At 37.7% G+C, this 24,041-nt stretch overlaps 1 protein-coding gene across 6 annotated transcripts in view; it reads right to left on the minus strand.

The window, feature by feature from the left end:
- The window catches only part of SLC25A26 (solute carrier family 25 member 26), a 161,442-nt gene that overhangs the window by 26,257 nt on the left and 111,144 nt on the right, over window positions 1-24,041 (minus strand). For all 6 annotated transcript variants that reach the window (XR_495282.3, XR_005242075.2, XM_007984917.3 and 3 more), the window contains one exon: window positions 9,562-9,606. Coding sequence is in view for 4 of the 6 variants with exons in the window: in XM_007984917.3 (XP_007983108.1) it covers window positions 9,562-9,606 (45 nt within the window). In the remaining 2 variants the exon portion in view is untranslated. The remainder of the gene's footprint in view (window positions 1-9,561; window positions 9,607-24,041) is intronic.

Consider the following 24,041-nt stretch of genomic DNA (forward strand, 5'->3'; position numbering starts at 1 on the left):
ATCTTGATGGATTCTATTTATCTCATTTCAGTCACAGACTTGCATAAATAAGAGAAAAATACCTAAAAGAAAGAAAGGACGAATTCTGGTGTGCTTTTTATTGTTTTCTGACAAAGGACCTAGCCCACTACCTCCAGGCTATGGCACTCATAAGCTATGGTTAAATCTCACCTTCAGTTTAAAAATAAGAGAACCTGCAAGGAATGTGCTGGGTGTTATCAGTTTGGCTCCAGAACCGTAACCACAGCAGGATGCCTGGGCAGCTGGGTACCCAGCTCTAACTGAGGAGCTGGGAGAGGGAGCCTGGGCTCCGGGAGCCACAGCCTTTCCTTCCATCCATCTTCTTGGGCCTCTGAGATACATGATACTCTTCCTGCCCTACTTGGTCTTCTTAGTCATCTGTTTTTTTGTTTGTTTAAACCATCTGTATTTATCTTTTCCTTGGCCAAATTATGAAATACAAGCATTTCCTAAACATTTTGTTTACTCACTGAATTTCACCTAAAGCCCAAGGAGTTTCATACTTTTCCAATTCTTATATTCCTTATACGGATCTCTCTCAATTGCTCTACACACCAGAAAATTTTGCTTCTTACTTTTATAATTTGAATGCAAGGATGCTGGGGAGTTCTCATTATTTTTCTATTAAGTGTCCCATACTTTCTAAGATACAAATTTAGAATTCAAATTTTCTTATAGTTTTTGAAATGTTAAAAGATGCCTGTTTCATCACGTGATTTTGCTAAGATTTTAAACAGTACTTAGATTCTGCTTTGACTGCTAATTTGAAAGTTTAAAATGTACTTTGTTCTTTTTTTTTTGTCTGAGACAGGGCTTTGCTCTGTTGCCCAGGCTGGGGTGCAGCGGTGCAATCTTGGCTCACTGCAACCTCTGTCTCCTGGGTTCAAGCAATCCTCCCACCTCAGCCTCCCAAGTAGGCACATGCCACCACGCCTGCCCCGCTAATTTCTGTCTTTTTTGTAGAGACGGGTTTTCACTATGTTGGCCAGGCTGGTCTCGAACTCCTGACCACAAGTAATCTGCCCACCTCGGCCTCCCAAAGTGCTGGGATTACAGGCATGGGCTACTATGCCCAGCTTACAATGTACTTTGTTCGTATTTTCAGGCAGTTTTCTTCCATACTGACACGTTATATTTAATTTTTAATACTAGCTTATTGTGGTAAAAATCGCAGACACATAGACACACAGGCATTTTTTTAGTCTGTCGCCACTCCTTTCAATCTTTGCAATGCTTTTACTGGAGGCTATGTTCCGAGCAAATATGTCTATGAAGACACCAGATTCTCCCAGTCTCATGAAATGGTATAACTGCAGACCCTGAGCACTGAGCATCTTCTAATTCTTATCTTGTTTATATAACTAAAAGTATGAGAGAAATTTGTTGTGGGTAGGGTGGTGGTAGACATTTTCACTACTATTAAAACAAGAATCAACAAGAAAAAAGGCTATTTACTCTTAAACTTGAAAACATAGCTTTTATGTAGTACTGCACGTTTAAAATACTTATAAAACATAAAAGAGAGATCTAATTATTATATACATGGAACTATCAATACAAGTGAAGTAATAATGCATTGATCCCTGATTTCTGTTACAAAGCTATGATTTCATCTTAGAAGAGCATAATGTTGTTGTCTTACAACACCAAACTGATTTTCTTTTCATTTTGCTTTAGATACTGCTTAGCTTAAAGATTACATCTTATCTAGCTGCTGCTTTGTAACACCTTGTAGCTGTAAGCAAAATCACTCGGACCTGACAGTATTCTTAACAGTTCTCCACACTGCAATATAAACTGATGTCTCACACTAAGAAAATAGAAAAAAAAAATGCATTCTCACAGGAAATTTTATCATATCCTTTCATAATATGCTTACTTTTGACTTAAAGCTTGGTAAGAAAAGATCTGTATGGTTAAAAAGGGAAAACTCTTTTATGGCTGTGAAAATACCTCTAAAAGAATGTATAAATAAAACAGTTAATCTAGATACAGTTATCCAACTTTGCATTCAACTTGGAAAAGAATGCTACCCTTCAAACAATTAGCAAATAGTTAAACACCTGCTGTGTAAAAGACAGAACCATAAAGAATAAACAGAAGACACAGTTCCTTACTCCAGTAAGCACTGTCCTGTGGGGAGTTAAACACAAGCACGTGGAAAATGCGGTTCTGGCTGAACTCATTAACTGTGAACTTCTCTGTGCTCTCCGTGGTTGGTCTCTGAGAACTGACTCAGTGAGCACAGTTTAATCCCTGCCCAAGCTCAGCAGATGCAATGGATGCTTGGGAGAGGTGGTCTAAGAAATATGCTGGCCAGACTTTCCTAAGCTACATGTCACCAAGTTAAGGAATCAATGCAATTTACAGAAATGCCTTCAATGAGTGGACTAAATATGACCTAAACTTTTTATCAACTTTTGAGTATACAAAACTGCAAAAACATGGAAGACATCATGTGTGGTGTGTATAATTACATGTAAAGTGATTAAGAATATCAAGTCTGGAGTTAGATCTGAGCCTGAGTTCAAATCCTGGCTGTACCCCTTAGTACTCCCATGGCCTTGGGCAAGGCATTTAAACTCTCCCTCCGTTTTCACATCTACAGAACGAAGACCAGACCAGCACCTACCTCACAGAACTGTCATGAAGATGAACAGGAGAAGATGCGTGGAAAGTGTTACTACAGTGCCTGGCACATTGTAGCTTTGAAAAATGGTGGCTGTTCTTGCTTTTATTATGGCTGTTACCATCACTAAAATAATCACCTGCTAACCTGAGTTCCCCGTCTGCCACGCAGCACACAGTAAAAGGTGCTCAGGCTACTAGGTGAAAGACAACCTCCTCCAGCCGTGCTTCCCTGGTTTTAAGGTGGGGATAACAACAAGGCCCACCTCTTTGGTTGTGTGTGGTGTGAAGATGACAGTAATGAATGCATCATGCTTAGCCCAGAGCCTGGCACACAGTGTCTGCTCATCACACCACGGATATAGTGAAGCATCATTCCAATGATGTAAGTGCATAACTAAACAAAGTTATTAAAATACCAGTAAGCAAATAAATAGGTGTTATGATTACAGAGGAGGGAGGAGGGGAAAGTCCTACTTTAGAGAGGGGTAGACAGGGAATGTCTCTCTGAGGTGACATGTGATCTAAAGCCTAAGGAATGGGGAAAGAGGAGACATGAGAGAGGAATGGGGAAGAGGGATGGAGAGAGGCCTAGGGAAAGAGCTAGAATGAATGCTCCATGGGGTCAGTTATTCGTGTCAGTCCTCTTCATCACTGTATCCCCAGACCCTGGAAAATGCCTAGCACATAGTAGACACTCAGTAACGATAGATACACTATTTATATATCTCAAAACATCATGCTGCACACCTTAAATATACAGATATTATTTGTCAGTTTTTAAAAATATGAAAAAATTAAAATTAAAAAAATGATCACACACATAAAAATGATGTATATCGAATGAAGGAAGAAAGAATATTTCTAGCAGGGAGATCTACAGATGTAAAGGCCCTGGTGCATCTCAACAACAAACAAACAAACAAACAAACAAACAAACCGAGGGGAGGCGGTAGGCAGCAGCACAGTCAGCGCAGCGTGGCTGAGCACAGCAGGTGAGTGGCATGGGGTAAGGCTGAGGCAGACAGAGGCCAGATTACACAGGGCCTTGTCACCTGGAGCTTAAGCTCTGGGTTTATTTTTCTTTTAAAGAGATGCCACTGACAGGTTTTAGCAAGGAATGGTATGGTCTAATTTCTTTCTTTTCCTTATTGTATTTTTTTAAGAGACAGGGTCTCACTCTGTTGCCCAGGTTGTGAGCTCAAGTGAGTCTCCCACATCAGCCTCCCACACAGTTGAGACTACAGGTGTGCACCACCACTCCCAGATAATTTTTTTTTTTTTTTTTTAATTTTTGTAGAGATGGAGTCTATGTTGCCCAGGTTGGTCTCAAACTCCTGAGCTCAGGTGATCTTCCAGCCTAAGCCTCTCAAAGGGCTGGGATTACAGGCGTGAGTCACTGGGCCTGACCTAATTCATTTCTTTAAAAGATCACTCTGGCTGCTGTGTGAAGATATTTTGGGAAAGCCTGAGGGAAATGAGGGAGACCATTGGAGAGACCAGTGGAGCAATTCAAACAAGGGGTGTCAGAGGCTTGAACTAGAACAGCGAACTTGTTGATGGCCTAGATGATAAGAGATAAAGGACAGAACTCTGGAATCATTCTTAAGTTTCTATTTGAGCAAGCATAAGACAACTGTGCTATTTACTGAGAAGCGGACAACTAAGAAGGAACAGATTGGGAAGAAGGTAACTGAAAACTGACAGTTCTGTTCTGACCTAGCCACCCAGAAACATCCTGAGTTAGGATGTCAACTAGGCAGCTGGTCATCCGAGGCTGCCACTCAGAGGAAGGGGCTATAAACATGCAAGGTGGTAGAAAGATGGTATCCAAAGCCGAGGGATAAGATAAAATAACAAGCTACAGGTCTTTGTCAGGTAATAAAAACCATGAAATCTATCATGCTTCTCTTCTTGTTGGGCTGCCAGAAAGTTCCAAAGTAAATATCAATCTTCAAGGAAAATTATCTTCTCTAAGACTTTGGATATGATAAACTACTGCTTTTGCTTCCCCATCTCTTTATGGCGTCTTGTCCTCTTTCATCTAAAATATGCTTTTGTAAGCATAAAGTATAATATAGAAAAGAAAAACAAAGAAAATGATGTAGCATAGTAACAGGATTTGGGTAGCGAGTATTCTGCACTTCGAGACACATTAAAGGTATCAGCGAGTTGTGTGCTGCTCTGATCGACTCTCAGCTCCTCAAGGGCATTAAGTCATTTCTTATTCATCTTTGCATTCTTATGAAATGCAACCATGTCCAGCTCAGAGTAGACAGGTACCAGAGGTGCAATGACAGCAGGTATCATTTATTTGTAAACTGAAGGGGTTAAGGCCTTATCCGAACACTGTTAAGATGTTTTAAACACAATAGGGTGATTAAATACGAGTCAGTGATACAGACAAATCTGTGGTAAGGGCAACTCTTCAAGGCCTCGATTAGAAGACTTCAAGCAGGAGATCAAACACTGAACTGAGCTTTGAATGCGGCATCTCTTTTGGATCCTTGGAAGCATACTTCAGAAAGGAGTCAGAGAACAAGAAAGGGGAGAACATATTCAGAGGCAGTAAGGAGGCTATTCTGGCTGGAGGGAAAGAATTTTGTACACACACACACACACACACACACACACACACACACACACACAAAGAGTATAGGGAAGAAGCTCAAAAAACCAGTCAAGGACACAGTGTGGAGAACCCTGAATTCCAAGAACTTCACGTTTCAGAGTTTTAGAAAGTTATATGTTCCTGAGAACCTAAGTGTTACTGAAAGAGAAGTTTAAGGAAGATCAGACACATCCAAAATGTAGAATGGATGAGAAAGAAGGGAACCTACCAGGATGTGGGCAAGTGTAAGGCACTAAGAATCAGGTGAAATGTGGCCACAAATTCCCAACAGTCAAGTCAACAAAATTTGTTGAGTAATGTGATATGGAGAAGGAGAAACACGGGAATCAAATTTTAATCGGAGACTTGAGAATAGGTGGCCAGGAGAATACTGATTAATAGAAACGGGAGACAGCGGGAAGACATGATTTTATACGAAAGATGATGACTTTTATTTTAGACAGAGTTGAATTTAAGATAACAGTGGCTACCACCTCCAGCCCCTTACTCCCTGCAGTGCCATATGTATGCAATCTGCTAGTCTTGGCTGAGAAAAATTTCCCTGAATGGTATTCCCACATAAACACAAATAAACACAGTGGAGAAATCCTTTCATATAATATAATCTCCTTCTATAACTGCAAACTCAAATTTAAACAGATAAAATTGTAAACACAAAAATAAAAAAGCTCCAAAAATTGTCTACTTCTACAAAAGTATTGTGATTGTACATTCAGATGTTTAAAAAACGGTATTGTAGGAAAAGATGCTCAACATTATTTATTCATGAGGGAACCAGAAATTAAAACCCCAACGAGATACCAATTCACAAGTACTAGAATGGCTGGAAAAAAATTTTTAATCTAATAGTAACGAGAAATGACACGGATGTAGGGCAACTAGAACTCTCATACACTGTTGGTAGGAATTCAAACTGGTACAGCCACTTTGGAAAACACCTTGACAGTTTGTTTCTTAAAAAATTAAACATATACCTTCTGTATGACCCAGGGATGCTACTCCTGGCCTCTTACCCTAGAGAAGTAAAAACTTATGTCCCTACCAATGCTATATGCAAATATTTACAACAGCTTTATTTATAACCATCAAAAACTGGAAAACAAGTCAAATGTGTATAAACTAGTGAATAAATTGTAGCATATCTATACACATATGGAATACTACAAAGTAAAATAAAACAAACTACCAGTACAAGCAACAACATGAAAGAATCTCAAAAATATTACATTAAGCAAAAAAAGCAAAGCATAAGATGGTATAATAGTACCCTGTATCTATTTCTACGATGTTCTGGAAAACAGAAGACTACAGAACAGTGGCTCACAGGGGCTGTGGGTAGAGGAAGGGCACTGACTACAACATGGCATGAGGGAACTTTCTGGGTTGATGGAAATACTCTATTTTGGTTATGGTGGTGGTTATAAACATTTATTGAAACTCATAAAAATGTACATGTATAAAGAGTGAATTTTATCATATGCAAAGTATTCCTCAAGAAACCTGACTTGATAGAAAAAAAAAATTGCAGCATCTTAACATTTGCTCAAAGAGAATTTTTAAATCACAGCATTGTCATCTATGATTACTCTGAAAAATTCTGGACATTTCTTAACTAGCTAGAATTCTACAAATGTCCTTAATATTGAAAAGAAATAAACACTATGCTTTTTCCTTCTTTAGGCCTCGAAACATTCCTTTGCAGAGTTAGGGCATAAGGATGTTAGAGTGTGCAGAAGCTGTGTGAATGCTGGTTATTGAGACACTAATAAAGTAAGTCTTGTTTGCTGGACAGCTGTTGGCTTCATTGTTCTTTTGTCACACACTAAAAAGGAGAGCTGTTATGCTAATGGAATGTGACCTTCTCATTGGATAGCTGTTACATCATGACCTGAAACACTGCCCGAGAACTCTATTTTCACCACGCACCACATAGGAAATGGTAAAACAAACAAAACAACAAAAGAGCCAAAAAACTATATTAAATGAGCAATACTCCTCCTTAAAATCAGATCACTTATAAGAAATACTTCTCAATACTTAACATCCCATAATTTACTTTGCTAATGACTGTTTTTTCTCAATTTAGTATCATTTAGTATATAACCTCAACAATTTATTTCTAAGTCCAAATAATTTTTATGATACTCCTCAAAAGGCATTTTGTATGAGCACTCCATGACTAGTAAATCTATAAAATTGTGAGAGTAATTTCTTTATTTTTGTATTAGCTAATGCCTACCTAGATTATTTTATAGCCTGGTCATTTATGAACCATCTTCACTAGAACAAGGGCTTTCAAAGTTTCTGGACCATTATCCACAGCGAGAAATACATTTTACATTGCAACCTAGTACAGATACATGTGTGTGTGCATGCATACATAACACTGAGGTCTTACAAAATAAAATTTACTCTTACCATTTAAGATGCCCTCTACTATATTCTTCTTTATTATTGTCTTTAAAATGCTGACAAAGACCCACACAATTCATATCATGGCCCACAGTTTTCAGTATCACTGCACCAGAAGGTGAAAAACCAATGCAATGCCTCTGCATGTTTTGAATATAGGCTTTTTAAAATGTGTTTTGTTGTTGTTGTTGTTTTTCAAGTTCCGGGGTATGTGTGCAGGATGTGCACGTTTGTTACACAGGTAAATGTGTCCCATGGTGGTTTGCTGCATGTATCAACCCATCACCTAAGTATTAAGCCCAGCACACATTAGCTATTTTTCCTGATGCTCTCCTTCTCCTTCCCAGGCCCCTGGCATTGTGTGTTGTTCTTCTCCCTGTGTCCATGTGTTCTCCTTGTTCAGCTCCCACTTACAAGTGAGAAGACGCAGTGTTTGTTTTTCTGTTCCTGCATTAGTTTGCTGAGGATAATGGCTTCCAGCTCCATCCATGTCCCTGCGAAGGACACGATCTCATTCCTTCTTTATGGCTGCATAGTATTCCATGGTGCGTATATACCACATTTTCTTTATGCAGTCTATCATTGATGGGCATTTGGGTTGATTCCGTGTATTTGTTATTATAAATAGTGCTGAAATGAACATACGCATGTATGTATCTTTATCACAGAATGATTTATATTCCTTTGGGTATATACCCAGTAATGGGATTGCTGAGCCAAATGGTATTTCTGGTTCTAGGTCTTTGAGAAATCGCCACACTGTCTTCTACAACGGTTGAACTAATTTACATTCCCGCCAACAAAAGTAAAAGTGTTCCCTTTTCTCCCAAGCTTCATCAGCATCTGTTGTTTCTTGACTTTTTAATAATCACCATTGTGACTTGCGTGAGATAGTATCTCACTGTGGTTTTGATTTGCATTTCTCTAATAATCAGTGATATCGAGCTTTTTCTCATGTATTTGTTGGCTGCATGAAAGTCTTGAGAAGTGTCTGTTCATGTCCTCCGCTCACTTTTTAATGGGATTGTTTTTTTCTTTTAATTCGTTTAAGTTACTTGTGGACTCTGGATATTAGACCTTTGTCAGACGAATAGGTTGTAAAAATTTCCTCCTGTTCTGTAGACAGTCTGAACACTCTGACGATAGTTTCTTTCACTGTGCAGAAGCTCTTTAGTTTAATTAGATCCCACTTGTCAATTTTGGCTTTTGTTGCAATTGCTTTTGATGTTTTCCTCATGAAATACTTGCCCATGCCCATGTCCTTGATGGTTAAAACATGTTGTTTTTTATAAATAGCTCACTGACCTTCCCCAAGGTTGTCTCACAACTCACCACACTCTGCTCTTTCCCTCTGGAGGCTCCTAGTCCTGGCTGGAGTGAGCAACCGAGATGGAAGGGACAGTCAGAGCCCTGAGACCCTGCTGCTCCCCATCCGAGTGGTCCTTATATAGGGTGCTGGGGGAGCTGGTCCTTCGTAGTCTTTAAGTATTCAAGGCTTTGCATTTTTCCTCTCCCATTTACCCTCACTGTTAAGTCTTTGACTTCTAAACACACACACACACACACAAAGCAAAATGAAATTTAACAGTGGATAAAGACTGGCAATATGGAAAAAAGTAAAGCTAAGTTTTTTTTATTATCTATGGATTTCAGTGCCACCTGCTATGCCTATTTCCTAGGAGCACAGCCACCTGAACAAGTTTAAAAGGCTGAAACTGCATGTAAATCACACATAAAATGTATTTTCAACTGCTAATAGGTTTCGGTTGCTGAACTTCTAGTCAACATTATGTTCTACTCTTTCACACTCAAACTATTAGGTATGTTATAATTAGAGATAAATTTTATGTGAAGATTGAGAAACTTACTTTTAAGGACTCCCATAAGGGAAACTGGACCAGAGAAAAAGGAATCTGAAGAGAGAAAAAAAAAAATCAAATAAATTAGGCAAAAAAGAGCCAAGTTTGTCTGTATGACTATACGAGCCTGTAATTATTACTTCAACTTTACAACAAAGCTAATATCAAACAAATTCACAGTTATAGTAGACATAATGTTTAGAAAAAGAGTTAAACTGTGGCCTGTGGATTTTTATTTTTTGCTGAGATGAAGTCTCGCTCTGTCACTTAGGCTGACAGATCACCACCCTCGACCTCCCAGGCTCACGAGATTTTTCCACCTCAGCCATCAGAGTAGCTGGGACTACAAGCACACGCCGCCACACTCAGCTAATATTTGTATGTTTTCTTTAGAGATGGGGTTTCACCATGTTTCCCAGGTTGTTCTCAAACTCGTGGGCTCAAGCAATCTACCTGACTTGGCCTCCAAAAGTGCTGGGATTACAGGCGTGAGCCACTGAGCCTGGTGATCTTCTAAGTTTTGAGCCCAAGGGACATAAAATGATGTTGTGAAGCCCCTTTGAAATGGAAAGAGAAGCACAACAGTCTGGCTACTGAAATGACAAAATAAATATTTCCCAGCATAATGAAAACACTTTAGGACTTGACATTTCTGTGCTTAAGAGCCAAGGCTGTCTACTCCTTAGCAGGTAAAGTGTTAGGATTTAAAGGAGAAACCCAGAGGAGAGAGAAGAAAGGTAAAGTAGGGGGAGAAGTGTTAGGGGAATGAGGAGACAACAGAGAGGAAAGAGGGAGCAGGAAGAGAAGGGGAGAGAGAAAGGAGTGGAAGAAAAGGAAAAAGTGGAGAGAGGAAAAGAGGCGGGTAAAAAAGGAAGCAGGAAAGGGGAACAAAAGCAGGGAGGTAGAGGGTGCGGGGACAGAGAGGAGGACAGAAGACAGAAAACGGGGCAGAGAAGGAAAGGAGAGGGAGGAGGCTGGAGGGCAAGGGTAGGTGGAGGGAAGAAAGAGGCAGCAGACAGAGCTACCTACAAGAGTCAAACTTGAGAAACAGGACTCCAGGAACGGAGCAGCCAGTGTGGGAGTGGGAAGCCCACACCCCTCAAGGAAGGATCACCAAGTCAGTCAATGCTGGGGGACTGGAGAGATTCTAACAAAACACAGGCGGATGTGGGTCTGAGCGCTGATCAAGTCCCAGGCACAGCTGGGGAGGGGAGTCATCTGTAGTAATGAAGTATGAGCGGTCAAGAGAAGCGTCACACTTAGAGTTAGGTATTTACAGTGAGCTGTCTAACAGTAAGGGCTAGAACCACCAACACTTCTCATGTGCCAGATATCTGCAAATAAGCACTCTGTAAGCTTCATTTCACTGAATCCTCATAACGCATGCTGAGACAGTTAAGTAGTATTACTTCCTTCATTTTATAGTTGACGAGAATGAGGTTCAAAGACGCTGTGTAACTTGCCTAAAGGCAGTTAGGAGGTAAGAAGCCCAGACAATCTGACTCTAGAGTTTTGTCTAACTACCACTATCCCCAGGAGACATCTAAATTATCTGCATATAAATTCACCCACAGTACAATCTGTTATTAATTTTCTGAAATTCAAACTTAAGACACCCATGTCATATTTCCTAAGATAAAAATGTCTTAACACCAGTGGACCCCACCCAGCAGCTGAAGTAATGTCCAGTCACAGCCCAGGGGACCAGTGCTGGTGGTGGTGATGCCCACGGGCACGCACACGCCACGGGCCCAGTACTGGCATTGCACAGGCAGCCCAGCTGCAAGGGAAAAGTAAATGTGGACTTTGAACATTATCACTATCACTACATGTGGGTGGGCAGGCGTGGCTGTAATGTCCCAGTTTCAGAGGAATTAATGGGTATTTACCTTCACGTGAATTGAGGGCATTCTTTCTTTCTTTCTTTGTTTTTTTGAGACAGAGTCTTGCTCTGTCGGTCAGGCTAGAGCGCAGTGGCACGATCTCGGCTAAGTGCAACCTCCGTCTCCCAGGCTCAAGCAATTCTCCTGCCTCAGCTTCCCAAGTAGCTGTGATTACAGGCATATGCCACCATACCTGGCTAATTTTTGTATTTTTAGTAGAGACGGGGTTTCACCATGTTGGCCAGGCTGGTCTCGAACTTCTGACCTCAGGTGATCCACCCGCCTTGGCCTGGCATTGTTATTTCTTAAATATTTATATTTAATCAGAAATTTAAAGATTAGCATCATCTGTCTTACTCAGCTACAGCAAATGATGGCCCCAAATTTGACAGACAGTGACCACAGAAAGAAAATCTGTCTACCATTCAGGAAGGAAATGTCAACAAGAAAAAAGATCAATGTCAACAGCCTGGACTAATTTGACAAGCTAGAATCTCAGAGAAGTTTGTTATCATCATAAACAGGCAGCCAGCCCACCCTGAATGTCAAATTTCCCTAAGAGTAGTTAAATTTAGTTTTTTATTGTCACAAAAACATAAAAGCATCTGACACTATCCATTCTGAAACTCAACTGTTATATTTCCAATTAATTATCAAAACAATAACTTGACTGTGTAATAGGTTTCTAAAAGCTTTTCCAAATTTTTTAAACTCTATAATATGTAACAAAATATGCCCCAAAAGACAGGTAGTATGATTATGGATTAGTAGGAAGATAAATATTTCACATTTATAAGACGAAAAAAGCTTTAAAATTTAACAATCCACGTTAGCATCATTCACTTCTCAATTAAAATCACCTACAAATTGCATTGAATGTTATCTACACTTATTTGGTACTTAATACTTTAGATTTTGAATTCTATCATTAAACATTTTGCCCATTTCCTCTACTGAAAGTTACTCATTGAGTTGTTCCTTCAGTTTAAAGAAATAATTTTAAAATCACACATTTGGAACGGTTGGCTGTACTATTCCACTGGGTATTTATTTTAAAAAGAGGGCCGACAGTAAACCCCAGCTTTACTCCCTAAAACAAGATTGACAGTCTGAAGTAATTAAATATGCTATAAATGCCTAAATAATTAAATTTGCTTCTGACTTCTAGTAGTGAAATATCCCTCATAAATTCCTGCTGTGTGAAAATTTTTCAAATATTCTTCAAGTCAAAATTGTATCACACACTTGTTGTCATTTACAATATGAATAAACAATAATGAAAATGTGTTCCACACATGTGAAAGATGGGCTGCCAGCAAATACAGCTCCATAGCTAAAACAAACACTATTCCCAACGTCTACAGAACGCGGGCCCGTCAGAAAGCAAGGTCCCTCCCCACATCTGCCTTGAAGTTACATAACAGTGATGTTTCTTCAAAACGTGGAATTTTATACCCCCAAACAGATGTAGGCTGTTATTCTAAAATGTTTTATAGATGAAGAAAATGAATAGCTGTACTCAGAGGTCTTATATTCCAAAACACAACATACCCATTTTATTGCACCTAAAGTTACAAAATGGCTCATTGTTGTGACCTGTTTAATGCCTCCATTTAAGATGTTTTGTTTGAATAAGGTTGTTAAGACCCAGGGCACTAATAAGTGAGTGGCAGTAAACCCAGTTACCATCAAAGACACAGATGGAGGGGGAAGAAACCTGCTAAAATTCAACATGGATTCCACTTAGTAATAAACAGAGCAATAATTCTATACAAGAGTGCATGTGAGGATTCCAGGTGAAATAGGGATAAAATGAAATCTGGGTGTGGTAAACAGGAAGGGCAAGTTAGGCATCACTAATGAAATAAAGACAAAATTATGTTATGAGCACATTTCACCTATCACAAAGGGTGGGACTAGAATTATCTTTGAAGTCAATCAATGCTTCTAACCCTGTGGTCTTAAAATAAATGCAATCGAATGGTCCTTTAATAGCAAAGTGATTTATAATACAACTGAAGAGACAGAAGATATGATTTCTAAGGTATCATTTAGCCCTAACATTCTATTTTTCAATTAAAAAATTAATTACAATACCAATACATTTTTAAAAAATAAGACTTGACTGTAAGCTACAATGAACATAATGCCACCATGGGTGATCTAGGAAGCCTAAGGACCAAGAAAGTCCATTTAAAAAGCTGTAAAAGCTTTTGTAATTGGCAGAAATAACCAAAAACTCTCTAGCGATAGATTTAAAAAACACAGAAACCGTGTGCAAGACCTCTAGTTGAATGAAGAACAGCATGGAATTGGTAGGCTTGCCATGTATAGCAGAGTGGATCCAAGGACTGGCCCACTGCAATTTTCAAGAGATCTACAAGTGATTCACAGAAGAGTCTCCTTTTTCTTGCATGACAATTTCCAAATTCTAGTGGTTAATTTAGAGTTTTCCATTCTACTGTCCCACCGACAACAAAATCATTCTTTTAAATACTCTGAACCTTTTCCAATTCAACCCCAGGGGTAACCAAGGACAAATGAAGTTGAAGACCTAAAAATTCCTTGTACCAAAGTGATAATTATTCTTAAAAAAACAACAACAGAAGTGAGAACCATTCAAAGCTAGTCTGCTAGTATTCAACATAGGGGGAAGGAATTCCAATAGTAAATACATTCGGATTTTTTTTAACAACTACAGTTCATTTATTTATACTGTACCTAAGGAAAAGAGCATATACCCAATAAAAGAAATTAACCTAAAAAGGGGAAAATTGAAAGTGAATTACTCCTTAGGTTAATAAAAACTAAAGCATCTTTCCAAAGAAAACATAAAAAAAAAAAAAAAATGAGCAACAGAATCTAATAGAGAAAAGGAGATGAGTGTGAGCAGTTTGATTCTTAAGTAAATCTTTCAGATTTCAAGGCCAGGGGCATTAGGAGTATCTCCAAACACAACTCAGTACATTAGTCATAAATGCTATCACTGAAGGTAATGATTACATTTTCTTTTTCTACATTCTACAGAATCATCACAGTAATTTTGTGTAGATGGAACTGGTTCCTAATGTATCAATTTACATGTTAGAGTGCCAGTTATATAACACTATTTTGTAATGAAGATAATGACAATGTCAAAGTAGTCTGTAATTCACTATACTTCTGAAGCCCTGGAAACAAGTTTCACTGTTTTTCAGAAGTATTTAAATATTTGACACCAACTTATGATAAAAATGCTCATCAAAATAAGAATGGAAGGGAACTTCCTCAATGTGATAAAATATACCTCCCACAATGTATGGCTAATATCATTCTTAGTGGTGACAGACTAAATGCTTTCCCCTTAAGATCATGAATAAGGTAAGAATATTTATTTTCACCACTTCTATTCAACATTGTGCTGAAGGTCCTAGTCAATGCAATCAGGCAAGAAAAAGAAAAAATATATAAAAGAAATAAAAAGCAAAGATTGAAAAGAAGTAAAACTGTCCCCATTTACAAATGACATGATTGTTTTTGCTGAGAATCTTAAGGAATCAACACACACACACACACACACACACTCTCTCCCCCAACATAATTTCTAAATACTAGCAGCAAATAAATGAAAAACAACTTTTTTCAACAAAAAAATTATATTTACAATAGTATCAAAAGCTAATTCTAAAAGTTACATAAAAATGCCAAGGACCGAGAATAACCAAAACAATCTTGAAAGATGAAAGAAAGGTGGAGTACTGACAATATTTGATTTCAAGATTTACTCTAAAACCACTATAATCAAAACAGTGATCAGAGTAACCAGGCGTAAGGATAGACAAAACAATGAAATAGAGGAAAGTGCTCATAAACAATGATTTCAATAAATGGCACTAAAACAACTGAATATCCACAGGATAAAAATAAGCCTTGACCCCAACCTCAAAACCCTACACAAAAATTAATGAGAGCTGGATCACAGACCTAAAGATAAAAGCTCAATCCATAAAGCTTTTAAAAGAAAACAGGTGCAAACTGGTGATCTGTGGATAGGAGGAGATTTCTGGGACCACAAGATGCAATAACCACAAAATAAAAAAAACTTTTGAAAAATTAATTTACATCAAATTTTAAAACTTCTGCTCATCAAAAGGTTAAGAAAAATCCCAATGGCATATTCTGCACAAATAGAAAAATCCAAAATCCACCACCAAGATTCATGTGGACCTCAAGGTACCCCAATGAAAGTTGGCGGTCTCATACTTTCTGATTTCAAAAGTAGCTACAATGAACAAAACTGTGTTGTAGTGGCATCAAGACAGACAAATAGACCAGTGAAATAAAACAGCCCAGAAATAAGGCTTTGCATATATCGTCAAATAATCTTCAACAAGGGTGCCAAGACCATTCGACAGTGAAAGGACAATCTTTTCAACAAACGACACTGGGAAAAATGGATGTCCAGATGAAAAAGAATGAATCTGGACCCTTACCTCATACCCTATATAAAAATTAAAGTAGAAGAAGGAACTAAACATAAGACCTAAAACTACAAAACCCCTAGAAGAAAACACAGGGAAAATCTTCATAACATTAGATTTGGCAATGATTTTCTTGGATATGACACAAAAAGCAAGGCAACAAAAGCAAAAAGAAATAAATGGGACTACATCAAAATTAAAAACATATGTGCATCAATGAATGCAATTAACAGCATAAAAAGACAACCTACGGAATAAGAGAAAACATTTGCAAATCATGTATCTGATAAGGGGTTAATATCCAGAATATATAAAGAATTCAACAAAACAACTAGATTTTAAAAGAGCAAAGGATTTAAATTGACATTATTCTAGAGAAGATACACAAATAGACAACAAGCATATAAAAAGATGTTTATCATCACTATCATTAGGGAAACACAAATAAAAACCATGATGAGATATAAACTCACACCCTTTAGGAGGGCTACTAGCAACAAAAACGGAAAATAACAAATATCCTTGCTGGCAAGGGTATGAAAAAAATGAAACCCTTGTTCACTGTTGGTGAACAAAGGATATGCAAGGCTGCAGTAACCTGAAAACAGTATGGCTCTTCCTCAAAAAAATTAAGTAGTAGAATCAGCATAAAATCCAGCAATTCCATTTCTAGGTATACACCTAATAAAAAGCCACAGAGTGGAATATTTGCAAAATGTGTATTTAACAAAGGACTTGCATTCAGAATATAAAAATAACTTTCAAACCTCAACAATAAAAAAGAAAGCTTGATTTTTAAAATGTGCACAAGACTTGAACAAGCCCTTCACAAAGGAAGATAGGTAACATAAGCACGTGATTCAACATCATTAGTCATCAGGGAAATGCTGAATAAAATCTATTGATAAAACAATTTGATGGTTCCTTAAAAAGTTAAACGTAGAATGACCTTATGATCCAGCAATTTTGCTCCTGGGTATACAGCCAAAATAACTGAAAACAGACTTAAACAGACACTAGTATCCCAGCTTGCAGTATAAGTCACAATAGCTGAACAATCTAAGTACGTCAACACACAAATGAATACATAAAATATGGTATATACATACAATGGGATGGAGTATTATTCAGCCATAAAAAGGTATAAAGTTCTGATACATGCCACAATATGGATAAACTCTGAAAACACCATGCCAGGTAAAATAAAAGGACGAATAATGTATGATTATAATCATATGAAATATCTAGAAAAGGCAAATTCATAGAGATAGAAGCTGTATTAGAAGTTGTTTGTAGGGGAACTGCGTTTGAAGCTGTAGTTTGGCTGGGGGAAGGGGAAGCAGGAAGCTCTGTACTTAATGATACAACCTTTCTGTCTGAAGTGATAAAAAGGTTTTAGGAATAGATAGTGATGACTGTTACACAACACTGTGAATGTAATTAATGATGCTGAATCTTACACTTTAAATGTTTAAAAATGGCAAATTTTATGATTATGGTAGTGGCAATTTTCCCACAATTTTAATTTTTTTTTTTTTAGAAACTGCAATGAGGTGCCCTTATCCACTAAAATGGCTGAAATCAAAAGACTGAGAAAATCAAACAACAGAAAGGATATGGAGCAACCACAACTTTCATACTTTGCTGGTGGGAACTTAAAACTTTCAAAGGTGGTTGCTCAGGTTTTAATTTGAACGAGAAATTTTACTCCTAGGTATTTATCCAAGAGCAACAACAAAATACGTCCACAAAAAGATTTATACATGAATGTCGTAACAGCTTTAATCATAACAACTAACGTCCATCAATAGGAGAAGGGCTAAACAAATTGTGGTGTATTCATATAAAGGAATATTAGTAACACAATGAAAAAAATTATTGATACATTGCTGTAACATTGACAACCCTTGCACAGGTTATACTGAGCAAAAGAAGAAACAAAGAGAGTACAGATTATATGATTCTATTCGTATAAAATTCCAGAAAAGGCAAAAATAAACTGGGTAGGCAGAATGAGACTGAAGATGACAGAACTTTCTGTGAATAGGGAAATATTCAATATCATAAGGATATGGATTACACAACTATACATTTGTCAAAAGTGTACACATATAATTTGTGCATTTCAATATATATGAATTTTACCTAAAAATGTACTGTAAAAAATATAATAGTAGTCAAGGTGAAGAATGAGTGTAGACATAAATGAAATAAAAATGGCAGAATATTGATAGCTTTTGCAGGTTGGTGATGGGTACTTCATGGTTCATTATATAATAAATTCAGTTTACTTTGTGTACATCCATAATAAAAAATAAGTGTATGTGTAAAGCATGACTACATTTGCATTAAAATTAATATACAGAAGTTCAACCAAAGTTAACTGTCATTAACAATTTGGAATAAATCTTCTGATTTATGTCCACGCATTTAGTTTTAGGTTTTAATTTCAGGAGGTTTGTTTTAAACATTAGTATGTGTTCCAAAACTTGATTTTTTCCCCCAACATTATCTTAAGTATTTCCATGTTAATACATTAATAGATCTATCATTCTTTCTAATGCACAGAATTTCATAATTATTTAACTGTCCCTCATTGATAGGTTATTTCCATTTTTCTTCCTCATAAAACACAACTTTGTTCAATCATTTCATTTTAATCAATCATTTCTAATGTGTAGGACATTCTAACTGTATCATACAGACTGTAAATATTCCTCAACATACCTCACACTAACATGGTAGACTAAGACCCAGCGTTAACATTTCCACAGTACAATCATCCTTAGAAAACGCCCAGTGTGAACGCCTGGGTGTATCAGAACACAAAAAAAATCTGCTTTTAGGTATCAAGTTTAAAAAATCAATCAAAATGAAAATTACAAAATCACACTAGCTTTCACAGTTGAAAGTGAGTGATTGTAATGCAAAATTCAATATAAACCGATCCCCTAGCTAAAGTTCAGTATTTGCTTTTAGATTTCATCCTACTTCCAGGAGTCTGTAAGCATTACTGATGCAGTGCAATTATGGTATCAAGATTTTTCAACACATGTCTGATTTAGCAAAATATAAATTATGATGTCACAGTTGATACAAATTGTACCTCACCTAAAAACAAAGTTTTAAAAAGGAACAATTTTTGCTAGTTGAGGTTCTTAATAAAATCAGGAACACCTGAAAAGTTTTTAAAAATCTATTACTAATTATACACACACACATATACATATGTTCCATTTTTTCATTAGCTTCCTGGAATGAACTCTGCATCACACCACAATTTTTAAAATTGTCACTCGGCAATCACGATGATTCTTGTTTATGAAACCTGAAAACTTCTTGTAAGAAGCAATCAAAGAAGTTCATTTTTGGTTCTTCACAGTCATTTCCAGTATGTTAAGCAGTATTGACTTAAGTCCTTTAAGAAAACAGCCAGGCAGTAGTTGAGGAAGGTAAACTTAAGACTCAGAAATTTCAAAACCAGAATTCCTATCAAAATGTTAGAACTTGCACAGGATCAGGAAACAGCTGTTCTTAGTTAGAATTTGCATGCAACTTTAATCTTTTATCAAATATGATCCGGTTGCCTTAAGATTTTTTTCCTGCAGCTGAGAATGACATCACTGTGTACAGTTCCGTTGTCTTTCCCACCCCCAACTTTCCTTCCCTTTCAGCAGCACATTTTAGCATCTCTTTACTGAGACAACAACAAAGAGGGGAGAGGAAAAATGAGTGACCAATGCCTCAAGAAACACAACAATAAAAGGTAGATTTTATTTTACTTATTATTTTATCAAATGTCCTTGTTAACAAAGGCATATGCTTATTTATCCAGGCTTTCCCTATTTTTGAGCAATTTTTCTGGTACCAAAGATGTTTTAATTGATGGTTTCCCAAATTCTAAAAAATAAAATTTTAAAACCTAGCCAGGAACAAGAAAGGTTCTCATCTAATATTCAAATCATTTGTATAGATACATCCTCTGTGCATTTATGCAAAATTACAATTAGAAAAGAATCATGAAAAACATTAATAAAAAGCAGCTTGTTGGGTGGTTAGGCCCTGTGAACAGCTCCCTAGCTTCCTCCTTTCCTACTTGCCTACTCATCTACCCCCCTTCCTTCCTCCCTCCCTCCTCACCACCCCAACCTTCCCAAAACAATCCAGTATTAAAAGCACCCTTCAAAGCAGCCCTGTTAACAAAAGATGGCAACGAGGAGGCTTAGCAGTAATGCAGCATGGACCAACTTATACTGCTGTATGGCTGGAAGACAGAAGGGGCTAAGGAACAGAAGAGAAGACGGTAAGCTTGAAAAGGGAGGTTGGCTTACTTCTCACCTAACAGGACACTCGATACATATTTATTACATCAATGAATGGAGGAAAGGCAAAGGAAGGGACGAAGAGAAGGGAGGGGATAAGGCTAAAAGAGTTATGGGAGAACCCGGGTCTTCTGGCTCATGGTCCAAGGAATAATATTACTGTTTCTACTCATCTACTGCTAATTTACAATATTTGTTAGAATAGTGTTTTGAGAGCAGAATAATAAGACAAAAGAATATCAATTATACACAAAAAGGATAAAACACAAAAATAAATCCCATTCTTTACATTTGTTCTTCAGTTAATCCAACAGGCCAGATAAATACGCACATATACACATCCCAGGAATTCCCAACTCTGGAAAATCACTCCATAAATGCTTTCCCAATTAATTCTTATTTATGATAATAGAAAACAGCACTACCATCCCTTGACCTCCATTACCATTTTCATTCTGTCTGCTGTAACAGAACACAGCCCTGGGACCTGCAGACAGCTAAATGGAAGTGAAGGCTTGCACTCTCTGTAATACAGAGGAGGGAACTAGAGTGTGTGCTTTTTTTTTTTTTTCTAGGTTCTGGGCAAGTATCTGGAGACAAGTCTCTTGGAACTCTAGAACAAGGACCATAAACTAACGGTTCTAAGAAAAGCCTGACCCACAGAGATCTGATGACCCTTGGGTGGGGAATAGGGAAGGCAGCACATCTACATCTCCTTGAATCATTTGAGGCCAAAATCAGACCTGGGGCCTAATGAGCTGACCAAGAAAACACGACAACACATAAAGAGGCTAAGCATCCAGAAAGACAGGGTCAAGATGAAGGGAATAAACCCCAAATGAAATAGAGCTGCTTGGAGAAAGAAAGGCCAACATGAGTCAGAAAAATTAAGGGACGCTGGGGAGATTTAACTACAGCAGAGAGAAGCTTTCCCACATCTAAAACCATGATTTTCCAAATAAACCATGTAGTAGATTAAATGAAGGAAAGAATGGCTCATGACGAAGATCCAAATTTGTGGTCTGGAAGGTCAAATGGAAAAAATAGCTCAAAGCAACAAAATAGAAATGACGACAGAAAAGATAAGAGACTTGGAGGACAGATCTAATAAGATGAACAGCAGTACCAGCTGAAGAAAGATGAAAAGACAGAGGAGAGGCAGTAATAAAGCAGAAGAAAATTTGCTGGGGCAAAGAAAGACCATGGTCTGCAGATTAAAAGAGCTCATGTTATTCTACACACAGATCTTGACACATCCTACTAAATTCCTGACTCTATGAGAAAATATTTTTACAAGCTTACAGGTAGGTAGAACACAGTACTTCGGAAAAATCAGAGGCATCAGACTTCTTACCCATGACAATGGAAGCCATAGCAATGGCTCTACCAAACTACTGAGAGAAAAGTAGCAATCCCCAAACACAACACCTGTCACTTGTCCTGAAAAAAATGTATGGATGGATACTCAGAAAACATACCACCCACATATGTCATATAGAAAAATACCTGAGAACGACCTCTGGTTGAAGAACAACTGAATTAAAGATCTCTGGGGAAGGACATGAGAGACAAGAGCAGTATGAAATAAACCCTGTCTGTGCCTGCACAGGCTTTCTCTATAGATACAGTTTCATGTATCTGTATCTATTCCACCAGATAGATAATAAAGTTCAAGCACTGGCTGGGCACGGTGGCTCATGCCTGTAATCCTAGCACTTTGGGAGGCCAAGGCAGGCGGACAGCTTGAGTTCAGGAATTTGAGACCAGCCTGGGAAACACAAAGAGACCCCATCTCAAAAAAAATAAAAAGGGGCCGGGCGCGGTGGCTCAGGCCTGTAATCCCAGCACTTTGGGAGGCCAAGACGGGCGGATCACGAGGTCAGGAGATCGAGACCATCCTGGCTAACACGGTGAAACCTCGTCTCTACTAAAAAAAATACAAAAAAACTAGCCGGGCAAGGTGGCGGGCGCCTGTAGTCCCAGCTACTCGGGAGGCTGAGGCAGGAGAATGGCGTGAACCCGGGAGACGGAGCTTGCAATGAGCTGAGATCCGGTCACTGCGCTCCAGCCTGGGCGACAGAGCAAGACTCCGTCTCAAAAAAAAAAAAAGAAAAAAAGAAAATCCAAGTGCTGCCAAATTACAATTGTAAGTCTAATTCTAGAAAATCATCAATTATAAGGCACATCTCAATTCCAGAGGTGCTAAAATGCAAAAAGTGTTTCAGTTTTATGAAATATGGTAGTTGTATACATTCAATCTCATTTATAAATGAGTAATATTAATTGTATGGCAACTGTAATAAATTCTAATTAAGAATACTTGAAACAAAACAGATGTTCGGCAAAGTATTATCTGTTAAGGACTGAACTGAAAGTATGTAACTGTCTCAGGAATAGCAAAGCATTGGAAGAAGGGATAAACACAGGAGTAGGCGCATGCTAAACTTCTTGGCTGGAGGCAGGGCGTGGTGGCTCACACCTGTAATCCCAGCACTTTGGGAGGCAGAGCAGGTGGACCACCTGAGGGTCAGGAGTTCCAGACCAGCCTGGCCAACATGGCGAAACCCCATCTCTATCAAAAATACAAAAATTAGCCAGGCTTGCTGGCGCCTACCTGTAATCCCAGCTACTCAAGAGCCTGAGGCAGGATAATTGCTTGGACCCAGGAGGCAGGGGCTGCAGTGAGCCAAGATCGTGCCATTGCACTCTAGCCTGGGAAACACAGCGAGACTCTGTCTCAAAATAAACAAACAAACAAAAACAAAACAAAACAAAACAAAAAAAAACTTCTTGGCTGGGTGTGGGTGTGGGGGTGAGGGTGGGGGTCGCAGAACAAGAGGAAAGTGAAAATATTCCAAAGTTATCACCTTACTGAGGAGGGATGTATGCAGGAGATAGAAGTTATTATAGCAAAGACAAGTTGGTGGGGAAAGTCACATGTTTTATTTTTAAATAACAGCATATAAATGTTTCTGAGTACAAGGAAAGAAAAAGTCGCCATTAATGGAATGGAAATACACGGTAGAACTTCCAAAGTAACAAGAGACTTAAAAAAAAAAAAAAAAAAAAAACAAAATAAATTGATCAAACCAGCAAAAATCAGATATAATAAACTGCAAGTTAAAATATGCAGCAAAGAAAGCAAGAAAAAACTATATGACACATGAGTAAATTATCCACTAAAAGACATCTATATTCTGTTTAAAAAAACACACATAAAACAAAATAAAGAAATGTTGGAAATAAAAGGATAGGCAAGGAAATGAGATTTAAAAGGTTAAAGTGACAAAATGGGATTTTTTAAAGGGTATTAAGTAATGACAAACGCCACGTTTTATGAAAAAAGTAGATCACAAACCAATATTCAAACTAAAATACAGCAGTTAAATGAAATACAAATTCAAACTAGATAGGGATGTCTACTGTTTGCAGTTTCAATCAACATTCCTTAAAAGTACTGGTGAATACAGTAAAAGAAAAAATAACTTGGTGGAAACACCAAGTTATTCCACCAAGGAAAAGGAAGGGAGGAAGGGAGAAAGAAAACACTTTTCTTACTCTCATACAATGACTTTTGCCCTAGAAAACCCAAGAGTTTAGATATAGCATAGTACCAGAGTTATATATAGATATATAAACTAAACAATAATTAATAAGCACTTTAAATAAGGCTCTCTTAAGAGATATTGTTTCCATATATGTAAATAATATCTAAATTATAATATGTTAATAATAAATCTAAGGTTTAAAAAATTGACTGAGATACACAAACTCTCACAAATCACCACCCAAGAAAAGGAGTAACCAAGAAGATTTTCCCATGG

This window comes from Chlorocebus sabaeus, chromosome 22 (assembly GCF_047675955.1).
Source record: "Chlorocebus sabaeus isolate Y175 chromosome 22, mChlSab1.0.hap1, whole genome shotgun sequence".
NCBI lineage: Eukaryota > Metazoa > Chordata > Mammalia > Primates > Cercopithecidae > Chlorocebus > Chlorocebus sabaeus.